General features: G+C 41.3%; 1 protein-coding gene across 1 annotated transcript in view; it reads left to right on the top strand.

Annotated features, from left to right (window-relative positions):
* The window catches only part of MYH9 (myosin heavy chain 9), a 71,298-nt gene that overhangs the window by 26,960 nt on the left and 29,391 nt on the right, over positions 1-14,947 (top strand). The window contains exons 4-9 of the mRNA XM_071551686.1: positions 3,637-3,664; positions 4,441-4,534; positions 9,625-9,717; positions 10,420-10,483; positions 11,019-11,117; positions 11,983-12,126. Coding sequence (XP_071407787.1) covers positions 3,637-3,664; positions 4,441-4,534; positions 9,625-9,717; positions 10,420-10,483; positions 11,019-11,117; positions 11,983-12,126 — 522 coding nt within the window. The remainder of the gene's footprint in view (positions 1-3,636; positions 3,665-4,440; positions 4,535-9,624; positions 9,718-10,419; positions 10,484-11,018; positions 11,118-11,982; positions 12,127-14,947) is intronic.

Below are 14,947 nucleotides of genomic sequence, written 5' to 3'. Positions count from 1 at the left end.
GGTACCCAGCACATTCTCTTTTGCTGACTAAGTTGCTTGCACAACTAACAATGAAGTAAAGGCAAGTGCTGACTGAAGTTGTACAGTACACCCATGCTGAATGAACCTTTTGGAAAAAAAAAGAAAAGAAAGAGATAGGTGGAGGTGGCCTCTTGCCTGGACAACTGACTTCTGATTCGTGATGGCTCAAGTCAGTATGGAGAATGAATATTGGTGTTTAAAACAATTCCTAACTAGAATTGTATCTGAGAGTTATGCTGTGTATGTGTTAGCATTTTGGCCCTTTGGTCGACTCCAGTTTCCTGTTGCTCAACACATTATTTGAGTTGTCTGTACACAATTAGAAGAATTCCAGCTATCCCAATGACTGCTGCTTTGCAGTCCTGGGAAAGAATTTTCTCCGGATTGCAAACAGGAATGTTGCCTTTTATGGCAGTGTCTGCAGGCTCCTGGTGACTTGCCTGCACTCGCAGGTACGTTCCTGCTGACTTAAAGCAGAGGTGACTAAGGCAGCTGCAGTGGGCCACCAAGAAAGTATGTTGGGGGAGGAAGACTTCGTGTTGAGAGGATTTTGAAAACTGTCTGTGGCTTTTCCTGCCTGAGCACCTTTCAACACCTCGCTCTGTGTTAAGGCAGGGAAAAATCCAGTGCTTGCCCCTTTGTGACTTCCTAGGGTCACTCCAGGGTGCTGTTGCTACTTTGCCTTGCTGGAATGAGGCTTGAAAGAACTTTTCAACTATGTATGAGAAAACTTGGCATGATGAAGAAGTGTTCAGTGCCAAAGAGCTTCTTGGTATTACCTGATGTTGATCATCTCTTTTTCTGTTGGGCAGTCAGTTTATCTGTCTGCCTACCAGTATTCTTTTACTGGATCATCTGGAGGACAGGGAATGGAAAGGCATGTGCTATGGAAGTGCTTGGGCCTCCACTGCCTGTTTGGTAAACCCCAGTTCATATTCCAAAGTCAGAGCTGGCTACCAGGTATAAGGAATATGTTCCTTAGAGTTATCCTTTTAAAGATTTTTTTTTTCTTTCTCTCAAATCAGATTCTTAGAAGAGTCTCTGTAGTACCTGAATGCCACACCACTTTCTCAGACAAGTGGACTGTTTATAGTAAAGCTTTTGAAAGTCAGATGTTATTCAGAGGCACAGTCTTGTCCTGTAACAGAGCTGCTTTGCAATTCAGAATTGTATCCAGGTGTTGTACTACCGAAGAATACATTTCCTTAGGCAATCCATAAATGAGTCATTAGTTATTCCCCGATCCACCCTCGAAGTGCCCAGTCATGCAGAAGGCTGCCATGTGCCTTCTGAGCCCTTGACCCACTGGGAACCTTGGACGGTGGGGCCTTTGGAGCTGGATAACGCCTGGTCTTGGCCTGTCCCTCAGTGAAAGGAGTGCATGGCTCAAAGTGAATAAAATTCAGTGCTTGAAAATATGAATATGCAATGCAAGTAAAGCTGCAGTATCCAGCTTTGAGGGCTTAAGAATTTGCCAGGCCAAACCCCTTTGAGTGGTGATTTGCTTCTCCTTGCTTTCTTCCAGACTTCGGTCTCATCAGCTCTTTCTGAGAACATTAGCTGGGTAATGACAGGTAACATTCTGGGTATTAACAGGAAAAAAACCAGATTATTTTGCTCTCCTTCTTTTTGTGCTTGTCTATGTACAATCAGTTTCCCATAAAAAAGCTTAAGAGGAGGAGTTGTGTGTCTGTAGCATGTGAATTTAATGCTTACATTGTTGGTTTCAGAATAATTTAGAAGATGGAATCTCAAATTTGTCAGATTTGCCAGCATTCTGTAGTTCATGAAAATATGTCCAAAGGCTGGGTATACTCCTCTCTTTATAAACTGAGTTTTTAGCAGATTTTTCTTGATGAATATGGCATTCTTGACGTTAAAACTGAAAAGCCAAATACACTTGCAGCAGCAATATTTAATGGTATGGAAAGTGGTTTCAGGTACTTGAAATCTATCAGACTTGAAAGCCTTCCCTAATTACAGCTCCAGTCTCTTTATCTTGCACAAAACAACTTGAATGGTGACTTAATTATATGTCTAAGTACTCTGGTGGGAAGAATACTGAGTGCACTTGGTTTCTCTAAGCGGTGGGAGAAAGGATTAGAAAGAACCAGTAGCTAAAATGTGGAGACAGTCACATACATAAACATACTGATGTTTACAAATTGCTGAAATAATTTATTAGTGCAATCCAGTGAATTGTATACTCTGATGGATGTTTGAGGCTTGCTTTCTCTCTCTTCAGAGATAGACCTCAGTCCAATGCAAAACTGGGACTCTGGAAAACGAAAACTGGAGATGGCTGATTGAAATCCAGCTGCTGTTGTGTTACTGAGCTTCTCAAACTGGGTGATCTGATAGTCCTCTTGTCTTGATTTAAAAACAGAGAATCAAACACCTAAAATCAAACAAAACAAAAAAACCTGCAGCCTGGTGTGGATTTTGAGTTTGGTGGCACAGTGTGTGCTGTGAGTGCCCCAGTGGCTCTTGTGGACTGTCAGTGAATGACTTGCTCTTCCCATCTGCTCCATGTTTGAACGGGTCTTGCTGGCCTTGTAGTGACTACAAGCCACTAAGGCTGTCCTGGTATTGGTGCAGGCACTCTCCAGTCTGCTCACTGCTCCCAGCTCTTTCCTGGTGCTATGGAGAAGGAATGGGGTGCAACCTGGGAGGGGAGGGCAAGTGGGCACAGTGTGGAGGGGTAAAGGAAGGTTGAAACCAAGGCAGAATCAGGGGAGTGTGTTCACAAAGAAGTGGTGCAGAAGCTGCAAAGTGAGGGCATGGTGGAAGGACTAGTCAGGAGTGTGCATAAGGAAGTGGAATCATAGGTAAAAGCTGAAAGGGGACTAAAGATGTGGGAGAAGATAGTGGTGAATGGGCTGGATGAATTAGCTCTGTAACTGGAAAGATATTGTCCACAGCTGGGGGAATTAAGCACAGGCATTCGTATGTCTGGTGGTGTGTCAACATGAAAAGGTTTCCACTGCTACAGCTGCTGTGCTGATACAATAGGGGATGGTGCTGCAAACAGTCAGCTGTGCAGGATGGAGGCTGCTTCTCATTGTCGTAGTTTTCGAGTCCATTCTGTACAAAATAAGTAAAAAATATTTCTCACTGAGCTTCCAGTGTATGGTTTGGAGTGAAAGTCTCTGACGTGAGTCTTTGGCACTTTGGGATTTGTAACAGTTGCTGTCCCACTTCCCATCTCCCTGCTCCATTTTCACTGCTGTGCTGATTAATTTATGTAAGTCAGTATGGGCCCAGTGTAATAGTGGGGAGGGGGCTGAAGAACAAGCAGATGCACATCAAACTGTAGCTCTGTGGTAAAAAAACATTCAGTGGGGGACTTGTGTATTGTTTGTAGGAAAGTTGTAATGCAAATAAATATTCTTCCTGGATGAAGAAAACTAAATTAATTGCTGTGGTGCCATTATGCTTTGGCATATGGTGGGAGGTTGAGGTCTTTTACCAGAGAAGAGATTACCTGGCCATGTTTCTAAAGATACTCTTCAGTATTTACTAGCTCCTGGTTTTGTCTTTGATGTTGATTTCATTCTGTCAGAGAAATTTAGTTTGAGAGTCCTAGCCTTACTACTTTTTTATATTTTATTCTAGATCGAGAGGATCAGTCCATCCTTTGCACGTGAGTATTTACAGTTATCAGCTTGTGCGTGTGTCAAAGTTTGTGCTTTTATATTCTTGGCTGAAGAATTCTCTTAATTTTAAGTGCTGGTAATAGGCTTATGTAATCAGGTAATAATGGGCAGTCAAGGAAGATCCCACTGCAGTTCCTTCAATATATTATTCTTTCTGTGAAATAATTTTAGTAAGAAGTGGAGGAAGGGAGAGTTTGAGACAGCCCTTGTGCTCAAACTTCTAAAGAAATACAGCTTTGTCAATGGAAAAGGCTTGGAGTGGTCCTCCAGATCTGATGCAGCTGTTATGTTTAAGAGCATTCACACTGATGAGACTGATAGAGTAACTGATACTCTTGATGCAGCAGTTTCTCTTCTAGACACAGTAAAATTGATTGGCTCTTAGTCCCCCATGAGAAATTGGTATGTTTCTTCTTGCAGTCAGGAGGCTTCCTTCTGAAAAATTTACTTCATTACCTTTCACCCCTACCTCTACAGTAGCCTCCAAATTATTCCTCAGCCACTCGACAGTCTTTGTATCCAGGTGACTAGAAAGCACAGTTTTGTATTGCCTTCCATCCTCCATGCACACATGTGGAACCTGTACCCAGCTGCAGACGGGCTGAAGGTACAACTGTAGTCCACCTTTCTTTGTCTTGGCTTTGAGGGAGGTGCTGCAATGGCCAGAATGCAGTTAATGATGTCTCTAGCCCTTTTGGGATTAGAAATATGAGTGTGTCCCCCTGCCTTTTGTTTGCAAATGAACTGCAGATTTTTGTTACAGAGGTGAATCAGGAGCTGGTAAAACAGAGAACACCAAGAAGGTCATTCAGTATCTGGCTCATGTTGCTTCCTCGCACAAGTCTAAAAAAGACCAGGTAAGACCTTGGTTTGATGGTGCTTTATTGCTGTGCTGACTTTGGACAACAAATATGTATTGGCCAATATTGGTAAAAGCCATAGTGCTCTGTAGAAGCTCAGTTATTAACATCTGTCAGGGGACTGAGGAGGACAGTGAACTATAAAACGAGAAAAATTTGTCACAAATTGCAAGTTAGGGAACATTGTTCAGTCATAACTCCTTTAAATCAGTGGAGCTACAGTGGGGATAAACTCATCCACAACCTCTTGGACAAGTGGGCAAGTGCATGGGCAAGAACTATGATAAACAAAGCATCACCTGCACTAATCTTTTCACGTGGATGTATTGCTTATAACCAGTCTAGGCAGTTCAAAACTGATTCTTGCAGGGAGGGGTTGTCCCCTTTCTTCTGTACCATTATAGATTAAGTCTAGCTTTATATATATTGTCTCGAAACTGGAGAATGCAGTGATAGGCTGGTGGACATCAGCTGAAAACACAGAAAATGTAGGAAAACATTAAAAGGGGTAAGAACAGCCAAGTCTTAGCAGGACATGAAAGGAGGGTGGTGATAATGGTGGGAGGACTTGAAGATGTCTCACTTATATTTTTTTCCCCTCCCTCTCCCCCGATGGACTATTGCCGAATTCTTCAGTTGTATCCTCGTAGGTGAGCTGCACGTTTACTGCACGTTCTGCACCAGGAATGCGTTTTCTGTCCCATTGTGTGATTTTTTTGAGCAGCTTTTCACTCCACACCAATATCACTTTCTGCAGCTAAAACAAATCCATAGACAATTCACAATTTTTATTTTTTTTTGTGTGTGGTGCACAGTAATCTTTTTGTAAGGATGTTCAGTTGGAGACTATAGTGATATCAAGAATACTTGTGTGCTCAATACTAGTTTGTGTTTAAGGTTTTTCTTGCAGGATTTTCTGAGATACACCTCTTGAGAAGTATTCCTCCAGGACAATAGGACTGGACAAGGCTTTACTGGAACCTGAAGCATATAGTGTGTGTGCTGTTAAATGTAGTTAAGCATTTAGCTTTTATTCCTTGCAGTAAGTTGTGGCCGTGGGTTACAAAGAAAGGTCACAGGGAAGGCTGTTCTGCAGACAAGGGGTGTTCCAGGACTGTGGGATTGTTATCCAGAGCTGAACACACTGGAAATGTTCACTGGTGAGCTGTGTAATGTAAGCCAGGTGCCAAGTGTGTCCACTGTATATCTACATAGGAGTTTTCCCACAGTAGCTTAATGTCTTAGCATGTCCTACATGTGTAGAGTATATAAATAAGAGAAGGCATCTCTGCATGCAGGCACAGTGTGTGTGTGCACACACAGCAGTAAGCAACTTCTGGAATCCAACCAATAAAAAATGTTCTATGTGCCAGACTTTCAGACATATGAAGACTTTTTCCATGGTCTGTCAGTAGCTGTATTTAGAAACATTCTCCTTTTTTCTTTTTTTTACAGTGTGGAAAATAGAATCATGGGGTTGAGTTAAGTATTCTTCCACTGCTGGTCCTTGAGCAAAATTCAAATCACCAAAGCAGGACAGGCAGTCTGCTTAGGAGAATAAAACAGTACTAAGATGGTCTGGTTGGTGGTTTGTCCAAATTTGATATTTAATTTTTCCCTAAATTTTGATTTTTCCAAGAAGTCCTGCAGCTCACATTTTGTTCTCAGTTTGTGACTAAACAGGCCTTACCAGAGGGGATTTAGAGCTGGAGTGTTTCAATGTTAATTGGTAGAGTGCTCTCTGCAACAATTCTTTACCATGCAAACTTGGAACCAGAGTGTAAGAGTTTATGATGATGAATACGTTTAATTTTTCACAGTCTCTCAGGGATGCTGATCATGTCAGATTTTTTTTAATTAAGGATATGATAGTGCCAAACCTTTATGCTGCAACGCTAGGCATGAAACTTAAATAATGATACTGTAGAAAGTAGTGGCACTTTATTTCTGTGAAGGTTTCTTGACTGTCACCTATTAGAAGTTTTGAATGTAAACCCCTGTTTTTCCAAGTATCAGAGCAAAGTCAGGTTTATAAAGCATATTCTTCAACTCTAGCTTGCTGGTTTTGGAGGTAGTGATGCATTCCAGCATTCCCAGTGCATTGGTGTGTTCAGCTAAATAGCTTCTACCTGCATGGTGTGACTACTAAGGACATTAAGACTCCTTTGGGGGGGTACTGAATCTAATTATATAAACATTTTTTTTCATTTAATGACACTTATGGAAGTTGAGATTGTTGTTTTCCCATGTTTAATCACAGCTTCTCTACTGTCTTCTTAAATCATGTATTTGTTTTTCAAGATGAGAATGTTTGCAGCTAATCAGAAATTCATGGGTAATAGATGCTAATACTTAAATATTTGTAACAAAGGTTAAGTTACTGATGATCTTTCTCTCTTCCTGATCCAACCACTCTTGTTGGCATTCAGTTATTTGATAATCTGTCACATGATTGCGGAGAAGAATACAAAAGCAAATCCCAGTGTACAAAACAGAATAACTCCAGCAAACCAAACAAACAGCCCAAACACCCTCCCCCATATTTTTTTAGCTGCATGCTGTTTAAGGTAGCTGTGATTTCTAGATGCCTTTCTTCCTAATTTCTGAAGAATAAATGACTGGCAATAGTTATACCTTGCATAGAAAATTTTCCAAAAAGTATAGGAGATGCAAAAAATTCAGAGTACAAGGTAGATGTCAGGGATTTTAGTTGCTTTAAATTGGTGTTGCTACTTCAGAGCAGTAGAAAGAGAGCATGCTGAGGAGTGTTGGACACTGCCCAGCCACAGATGAACAGATCCGGTGGCTTTCACTGCTTCTGTTTTCACGAGGAATGTTGTATGTACTTCAGTGCATGCCAAGTATTAAACAAATTTGTTTCAGGTCAAGGAATGGCAGTTATAGTGCTAGAAAATTGCCAGCATCTTAATGACAGGAACCTTAGAATTTCTAGGAAGCTTGTGATGGACTGTGTTGTACTGATTTGCTTTGCAAAATTGCCCATTGTATAATAGTAACAATGAAGTATCTTGCATCAGTGAAAGGTAACCATCAAAATCTAAGGTAAAAAAACCCAACGAACTCCATGCATAAACTTCTTTAAAAGTTTAAACATAATGAAATTGCCTTTTAAACAAAGACAACATATAATGAGGAATGGGTACAGTAATTGTAGGCACTTCATCTTATGTGCCCTTGCTGTGCCATGCTGAGAACTCGATCTTCCCACTGTATCATGGTGCAAGGCAAGACTTGACCAACTCTTGAGTCTTCTCCTTTCCCCAGAGCTTCATATTGTCGTGAGCCTGAGCTGACATTCTCTATGCATATTGCTACCTTGATGTTTAAGAGATATATTCACCTCTAAACCACTGTTTACCAACACCTACTTGAAATCAGTCACACTTTTGCCTGAGGTACTAAATAACAGGACAGGCTGTAATACGGGTTTCCATAAACTTCTGTTCTTTGTGTAGCTTAGTGTGACCTTGGTTTTATTTTTAGCCAAATAATTAAAATAGATTTGATGTCAAAGCCTAATTTCTCTTCCCTCCTTGTTCCATAGTTGAGTTTAAATGCTATGTTGATGGGATCTCTCACTTGAATGGTAACAGATTGCAGTCACAAAAAAGGCATAAGCCTTCACTGCAGAATGGGGTGAAGGAAGAGCACCAACTTCAATACATGTACCAGAACATGAGGGAAAATGTGATTGCCACACAGTTTCAAGGACTGAACCCTGGTTTCAAGGTTTTCTCCTTACAATGCCACATGCTGGGTCTGTTGTGAGAGAGATGTCCCAGCTCAGGTTCCCTTCCCAGGGCTAAGCCCCTGGTTATAAATAATTGACAGTGAATGAAAGTGTTTGGAGCAGCTGCCCCTTCTGTACTTGTGCAGCTTGATAAGGGCTGAGGGTCTTGTATGGCTTTGCACTTTGCAAGTGTGGAGTGATCGCAGAAATGAAAAATAAGGGCTTGTAGTTCACTGTGCAGTTTCTCATGTTTCTTCCTCTTTTTTTTATTGCATGTGTTTTTTACAGACACTATGTAAGAACTGATCTGTCTTATAATGCACTTAGAGAATGAACATGAACAATTTTCCTTTAGAAATAACCTTAAATAGTTTTCCCATAAATTCCAGTTCTCACAAATCAAACTTCATTTCCATCTGTTACACACAGGCAGTCTTGAGTATTTACTTATAACTGCTAAAATGAGGAGCATTAATCTAAACTGTAATTTTCTGTCTCCAAAGGCTTTTTAGGTGATGTTGAAATACATAGACCTTCATGCTTTTAGCACAGAGGACAAGTAATTTAAAAAAAAAATAAGGATACATCTAGAGCCTGCAGGGAAAGGTGTATATGCTGCAGTCATCTAGTACTTGGCAAGGATAAAGATTCTGAATTTCTTTTTCTACAATTCCAGCATTTTGTATTTCTTGAGGGGAGGAGTGTGTGAACATGGCAGCAGAATGCAAACAATCATGCAGTTTGTGGGATACCACTAATTCTCTTCTTTGTGTCTGCCTCCTTACAAAGGAGATTTTTGCTTGTTTGTATTTTGGAAGATGTAGACTCTTTAAAAAATTCAAGCTTTTTTGTTTTGTGTTTGGTTTTTATAAAACATTAGACCTTTTCAGACCAACTTCTTAACCTATTATTAGCAGTATTCAGAGCTGTCTTTAAGTAGCAAGACACAATTTTCCTCACTCTTCCAGCCTATATGGCAGTACATTCCTGGGATAAGGGCCTGGTCTTGGATGGTACAGTGTTTCACTTTAATCCTGGGAAGTCTGCAGGATGTTACAGCAAAGTGACTTTGAAGGGCTTCTTATTAACAGAAAGACAGCACTGGGATGTGCTTATGTTGAGGAAGGGAATAAGGTGTATTTGTGAATGTTTCTGTTTGACCCAGACAACTAATGAGTCTCCTTTGAAGGTTTAAGTGACCATCTCCTAAGGTTTAATATGGCTTCTCTACAACAGATGCCAAGCTAGCGCGAATTGAAACTGCAGTGCTGGTTTGACCCAAGGTTAATGCTGTGAACTGCCACCTGCTTTATTAATTCTGGATTTCTCTCTCTAGGGAGAACTGGAGAGACAGTTGCTCCAGGCTAATCCAATCCTGGAGGCCTTTGGAAATGCCAAAACAGTAAAGAATGACAACTCCTCAAGATTTGTGAGTATTACTTTTTGTCAATGAGTGCCAGTGTTCTGTACTTTCCTGTGGGAAGACTTGTTCCGCCTTTAGGTGAATTGCTGTCGCATGTAAGTCAGGGATAGGATAACTGTCTGTGAGTGAATTCCTTCAAGTTAATCTGGGAAGTTCATTTCCCTTGAATTATCCAGAATAGATCAGTTAGATCTCTAGAATGAAGAAGCCAGAGCCTGTGTCAGGATCATTTTTGTTGATTTTTATTCTAAGTTTTTCCAGTCAGTTTTACCCTGGAGAGCAAATACTGTTCCTTATTTTGCTTTCTTGGAAGAGCAATGGGCAGCATCTGAGAGGCAGATGGGGGAGCTGGAGCTGACTGAAAATGGTTGAAGCTAACACTGAAGAAGGTGGAACTGTCTACATAATACAACACGTGAAACTGAAGGGACCCTTTGGTTGTGGGAAGTCTAGGTTGAAACATAGTGAGTTTGAATTGTAGGCTTTATCTGAATGTCAGAAATGTCTGGGAGTGTTTGTTGTCTTGTTTGTTAAATGGCTGTTCTGATCAGTAAGCATTGTCTATTGGCTGACCTTCTGTTTTGCCTAAAACCTGCCTGACCTGTTCAGTTTCCTTTTCTGGATTAAAACCAGGAGTTTTACCTTTTTTGTTTACTACTGTTACCAGATAGAATGATACTAATTTTAATGCCATTATCTTCCTCTTAGGGCAAATTCATCAGAATCAACTTTGATGTCAACGGCTACATTGTTGGAGCCAATATCGAGACCTGTATCCTTTCTGTAATCACTTGACAGGAGAAGTTAAAAGGTTGTAAGGTGGCAATAATGGCACCTAACACACTGTCAGGTTGAGAAAGCAATAGAAAGCACTCTAAATTTACCACGAGTAAGATCGCTTTTGTAGTCTCCTGTTTCCTTATATAGTTGTTTGTGACTTTTATGATTGTGGTGGAAATATTTTCTGAATGAATGAAATCTAATCTTAAGAGACTGAAATGCAAGCAAAAACTACAGTAATATGAATAGGTTTGGCATTTCATAAGACATTCTTCTGTCCAAGGCAAATGGGGATGGCTGGCCACTGTTTCTGTTTTCTATCAATTAAATCTCTCTTGTCATAGTAATTTTTCAGAGGCTGGTAGAAGTGAGACCAGAAGCTCAGTGGGTTTTTGACTGATAATGATTGCTAACTCAATACTCCTGTCAATTGGCAGGAGTAGAGCATCAGGCAGTACGAGTTTTTTCTCCTACCATAGCATAGGAAGTGATTTGTATGTCCTGTCATATGCCTGAACTCTCTGAAGATCTGCTGGAGAAGTCACGTGCAATTCGCCAGGCCAAAGAGGAGAGAACCTTCCACATCTTCTACTACCTGCTGTCTGGGGCAGGAGAGCATTTGAAGAGTAAGTATGATTGGGTTGTGATGAGGGAATCCCATAAATACAACAACAAAGGGTTCAAAACACTTGTAGACTCGGACCTGTTCTTTCATAGCTCCTTTTCTCTGCCTTTCAGAAATGGTCAGCTCTCCTCCACTTTTTTCATGCACTCACACATCTGTCTGCCCTCCCCCTGCACTTCTCAGTTCCTGAAAACTTGCTTCTCTGGTTCCTTCCTGCACTTGTCTCCTTGCCAGCAATGATTCTACGCCCTTCCTTATCTAAATCACTGTCCCGTGTTTAGTCTAGTCTTGCATGATGTAAACCATTCTAGTGCAGGAATGGTCCTACAGTGATGCACTCAGTGTTTAACTGAGTGGAGCAAATCTGCCAGCAGCTAAGCAGCTCGGGCAGTCTGGGATCCCAGCACACCTGGCTTTAATGTGTCAGCCTGGTCACCAGGGCCTTGTTATGCAACAGCTGCAAGCTGATCTGGAGGAAGGACACAAGGAGAGGACTTTGTTGTAGTTGCTACTGTTTCAAGAGCTATGTATTAACTTTCATCTGACTTGAAACAAATGAGGTATCTGAAATAAAAGGCAAATTTACTTTCAAATTAATCCATGCTTCTTACAGACTTGAGGCATAATAATGATTGACACTGCTTTGCTGGAGTAGTTCAGAGGAAGGAATAGAAAAAAATGAGACAGAAGCTCTAGGTTTATCCCAAATACATTCAATGTTCAGCCTTCAGTAAAACTAGACTTAATCCCAGATTCCTCCAGTGCCTGGTATTATATGGATATCAGAAATTTGGTCTTGGTGGTAGCTTCTTGTCTGTTAAAAAGAAAAAATCCACAGTAAATTTCTTTCTCAATTCTTTCCTAAGATGATCTGCTGCTGGAGCCTTACAACAAATACCGCTTCCTTTCCAACGGGCATGTTACGATCCCAGGTCAGCAAGACAAAGACATGTTTCAGGAGACCATGGAGGCAATGAAGATCATGGGCATCCCAGATGAAGAGCAGATAGGTATGAATATGCAAAGAATAAAAGAGGGAACAGATAATGTCTCTGGACCTTTTTTGTTCTGAGGTTCTTTTTTTATTTTGGTTTTTAGGGTTTTTGTTTGCTTTTTGTTTACATTTTTTTGTTTCATTTTGCTTGTGTCCATTCTTGCCCCCTCCTTCTCCAAATGAACAACGTTCAACTAATAAAATTCAGTAGCTGTGGAGTTGTCCCACCTCAGGATCTACCAGCACAGTTTCCATTTATATAGTTCACTATTGAAGTCAAGCAGTTAGAGAAAACATGCTTCTTGCTGTTTTTGTTACCAGTCTGAGAGCTGTATACCCAGTTTATTAATAGTACATCCAAGATGCAAGAATCCCTCATTCTCTTGTGCAATGCATGGCTTGTGTGCTCCCCCTATCCCTAAGCAGCAGCTTTAAAGTATCTAATCCAACCACTGCTGGATTAGTCCTTTGAGAATGGGCTGGTCATAGTGCCTTTCTTTCCAGCTTAACACTGAACTGCTGATCAGAAATTAATATTGTCTGATTCTGGGAGCACAGTACCATGGCAGTGAAGATAGAATTGAATGCAGCCAGCACAAAGTGTGGTGATACCTATTCACCAGAGCTCTGCTCTCTCATTTCTGATCTGCTTCACTGATTGGGATTCAATGTTCTGTGAAATCTCACTTTCCAAATGTATATGGTCTTCTAAAACTAGGACTGCTGTTCTCTACACTGAAGCAAGCAAACATCTGTGGTGGTTTGAGGTCACTGCCTCCTCTGCTGGAGGTTGCAGCTCTTGTGGCTGTGGGCAATATGTGCCTGTGCCTTAAATATTGCTCTTCACAATTCAGCCTGCTAAAAATCCATGCTGTTGTTACCCACAGTTTAACACACTTCTTAATATCCTGAATCATCCAAAACTGAAATGAAGTGAAAAGAAATTTGCCTGAACCAAATAAAAGAATTGGCACCTAATTCACTGTCAGAATGGCCTGCTATACTCAGTTTTTTGAGTTGAGTTTTTTAATGTATGCTCTAGGGCATGTCTTTGCTGTCACACAGATGAGCTGTTAGTTCCAGCAACTACAGCAAAAATAGCTTTAGTGTTTTGCACTTGCTGTTGAAATGGCCAAATGCATTAGTGTTCCTTATAGGCTTAGAAGTGCCTAGCTGGATGGTAGGCTTCCTTAGTTTTCATGTGAAGTCTAAACACTATCTTAATTTATAAGGCAATATAAAAATAAGATGTCTGTTCAGGTGCCAGGGTTCCAGATGCAGCTGTCAAATCACTGAATTTCATAATATGCCTCTAGCAACATAGAATCATGGAATATGCTGAGTTGAAACCCACAGGAATCATCAAAGATCAGCCTCCAGGCTCTGCACAAGGCCACCCAAGAATCACACCATATGCCTGAAATCATTGTCCAAACGCTGCCCAGCTCTGGTGGGCTTGGTGCTGTGACCAGTTCCCTGGGGAGTCTGTTCCAATGCCCTTTACCTAAGAGCCAGCCTAAATCTTCCCTGACAGAGCTTCTTGCCATTCCCTTGGGTCCTGTCTCTGGTCCCAAAGAGAAGAGAACAGTGACTACACCTCCACTTCCCCTTGTAAGGAAGTTGTAGGCCACTGTGAGGTCTCCCCTGAGTCCCCTCCTTTCTGGGCTGAACAGACGAAGTGACCTCAGCAGCTCCTCCTACAGCTTCCCCTCGAGGCCCTTAACTATCTTCAGAGCCCTCCTTTGGATGCTTCATAATAGTTATATATCTTTTTTCTATTGTGGCACCCAAAACTGAACACAGGACTTGAGGTGAGGCCACACCAGCACAGAGTAGAGCAGGACAATCACAAACATGTATGATTCTTTTCTGCTCCTCCTAATGTAACACATATGAAGCCTTTGTTTGCTCTCTTATCAAAAGGATATTTATTTTAAAGCAGATCTTTCTGTAATGGTGTTTTGGTTTAACTCCACCTAGCAAAGCCCTACACAGCTCTCACGCACTACTGCACAGTGAGATGGGGGAGCAAATCAAAAGAGTAAAACTGAGAAAACTTGTGAGTCAAGGTAAACACAGTTTAACAGGTAAAGCAAAAGCTGCACATGCAAGCAGAGCAAAGCAAAATAAGGAATTCCTTTACCCCTTCCTGTGGGCAGGCAGGTGCCCAGCCATCCCCAGGGGAGCAGGGCTTCATCTTGCCTGACAATGACTTGGGAAGATAAGCACAGTCACTCCTTGCATCAATTGGGGTCAGCTGTCCTTGCTGTCCTCTCCCAGCTTCTTGTGCACCCCCAGCCTCCTCACTGGCTTGACTCTGTATAAGCAGTAACTAAAGCATCCTTGTGTTGTGGATGCTGTTTCCAGCACAAATCCAAAACAGCTCCCTAACAGCTACTGTGAAGAAAATTAATTCTATCTTGGCCAAAAGCAGCTCAAAGAGATAGGAACTTAGGGATAAAAAAAATAATTGGTATGAGATCCCCTTTGCAAGTGACTGGCAGTTTACTTTGCTCAAGGCAATTGGGAGCTACTATGCAATGAGCTTTGATTGATACATGGTGAAAATTAAATTGACACTGTGGCATTGAAAAATGTCTTTCCTGTCCTGGCACCTGTGTTGCTTTTGTGATGTGCACCATTTGAAGAGTATGAATATATCTTTAGCAATGGGGTGGGGTGCTTCAGCATGTAATTAGTAATAGTCACAGTATGGGCACTTTCGCCCACATCCCTCTGCCTTCTATACATTATAATGTGTGTCTGTAGGGACTACAAATCTTAGTCAGGGAGCTGAAAGTGTAACAGGGTTAAAAAACCAAAATCTTCTTTTATTT

The sequence above is a fragment of the Pithys albifrons genome, chromosome 3 (genome assembly GCF_047495875.1).
Source record: "Pithys albifrons albifrons isolate INPA30051 chromosome 3, PitAlb_v1, whole genome shotgun sequence".
Taxonomy (NCBI): domain Eukaryota; kingdom Metazoa; phylum Chordata; class Aves; order Passeriformes; family Thamnophilidae; genus Pithys; species Pithys albifrons.
The sequence above is the reverse complement of the archived record's forward strand: the minus strand, read 5'-3'. Positions and strand labels throughout refer to the sequence as shown.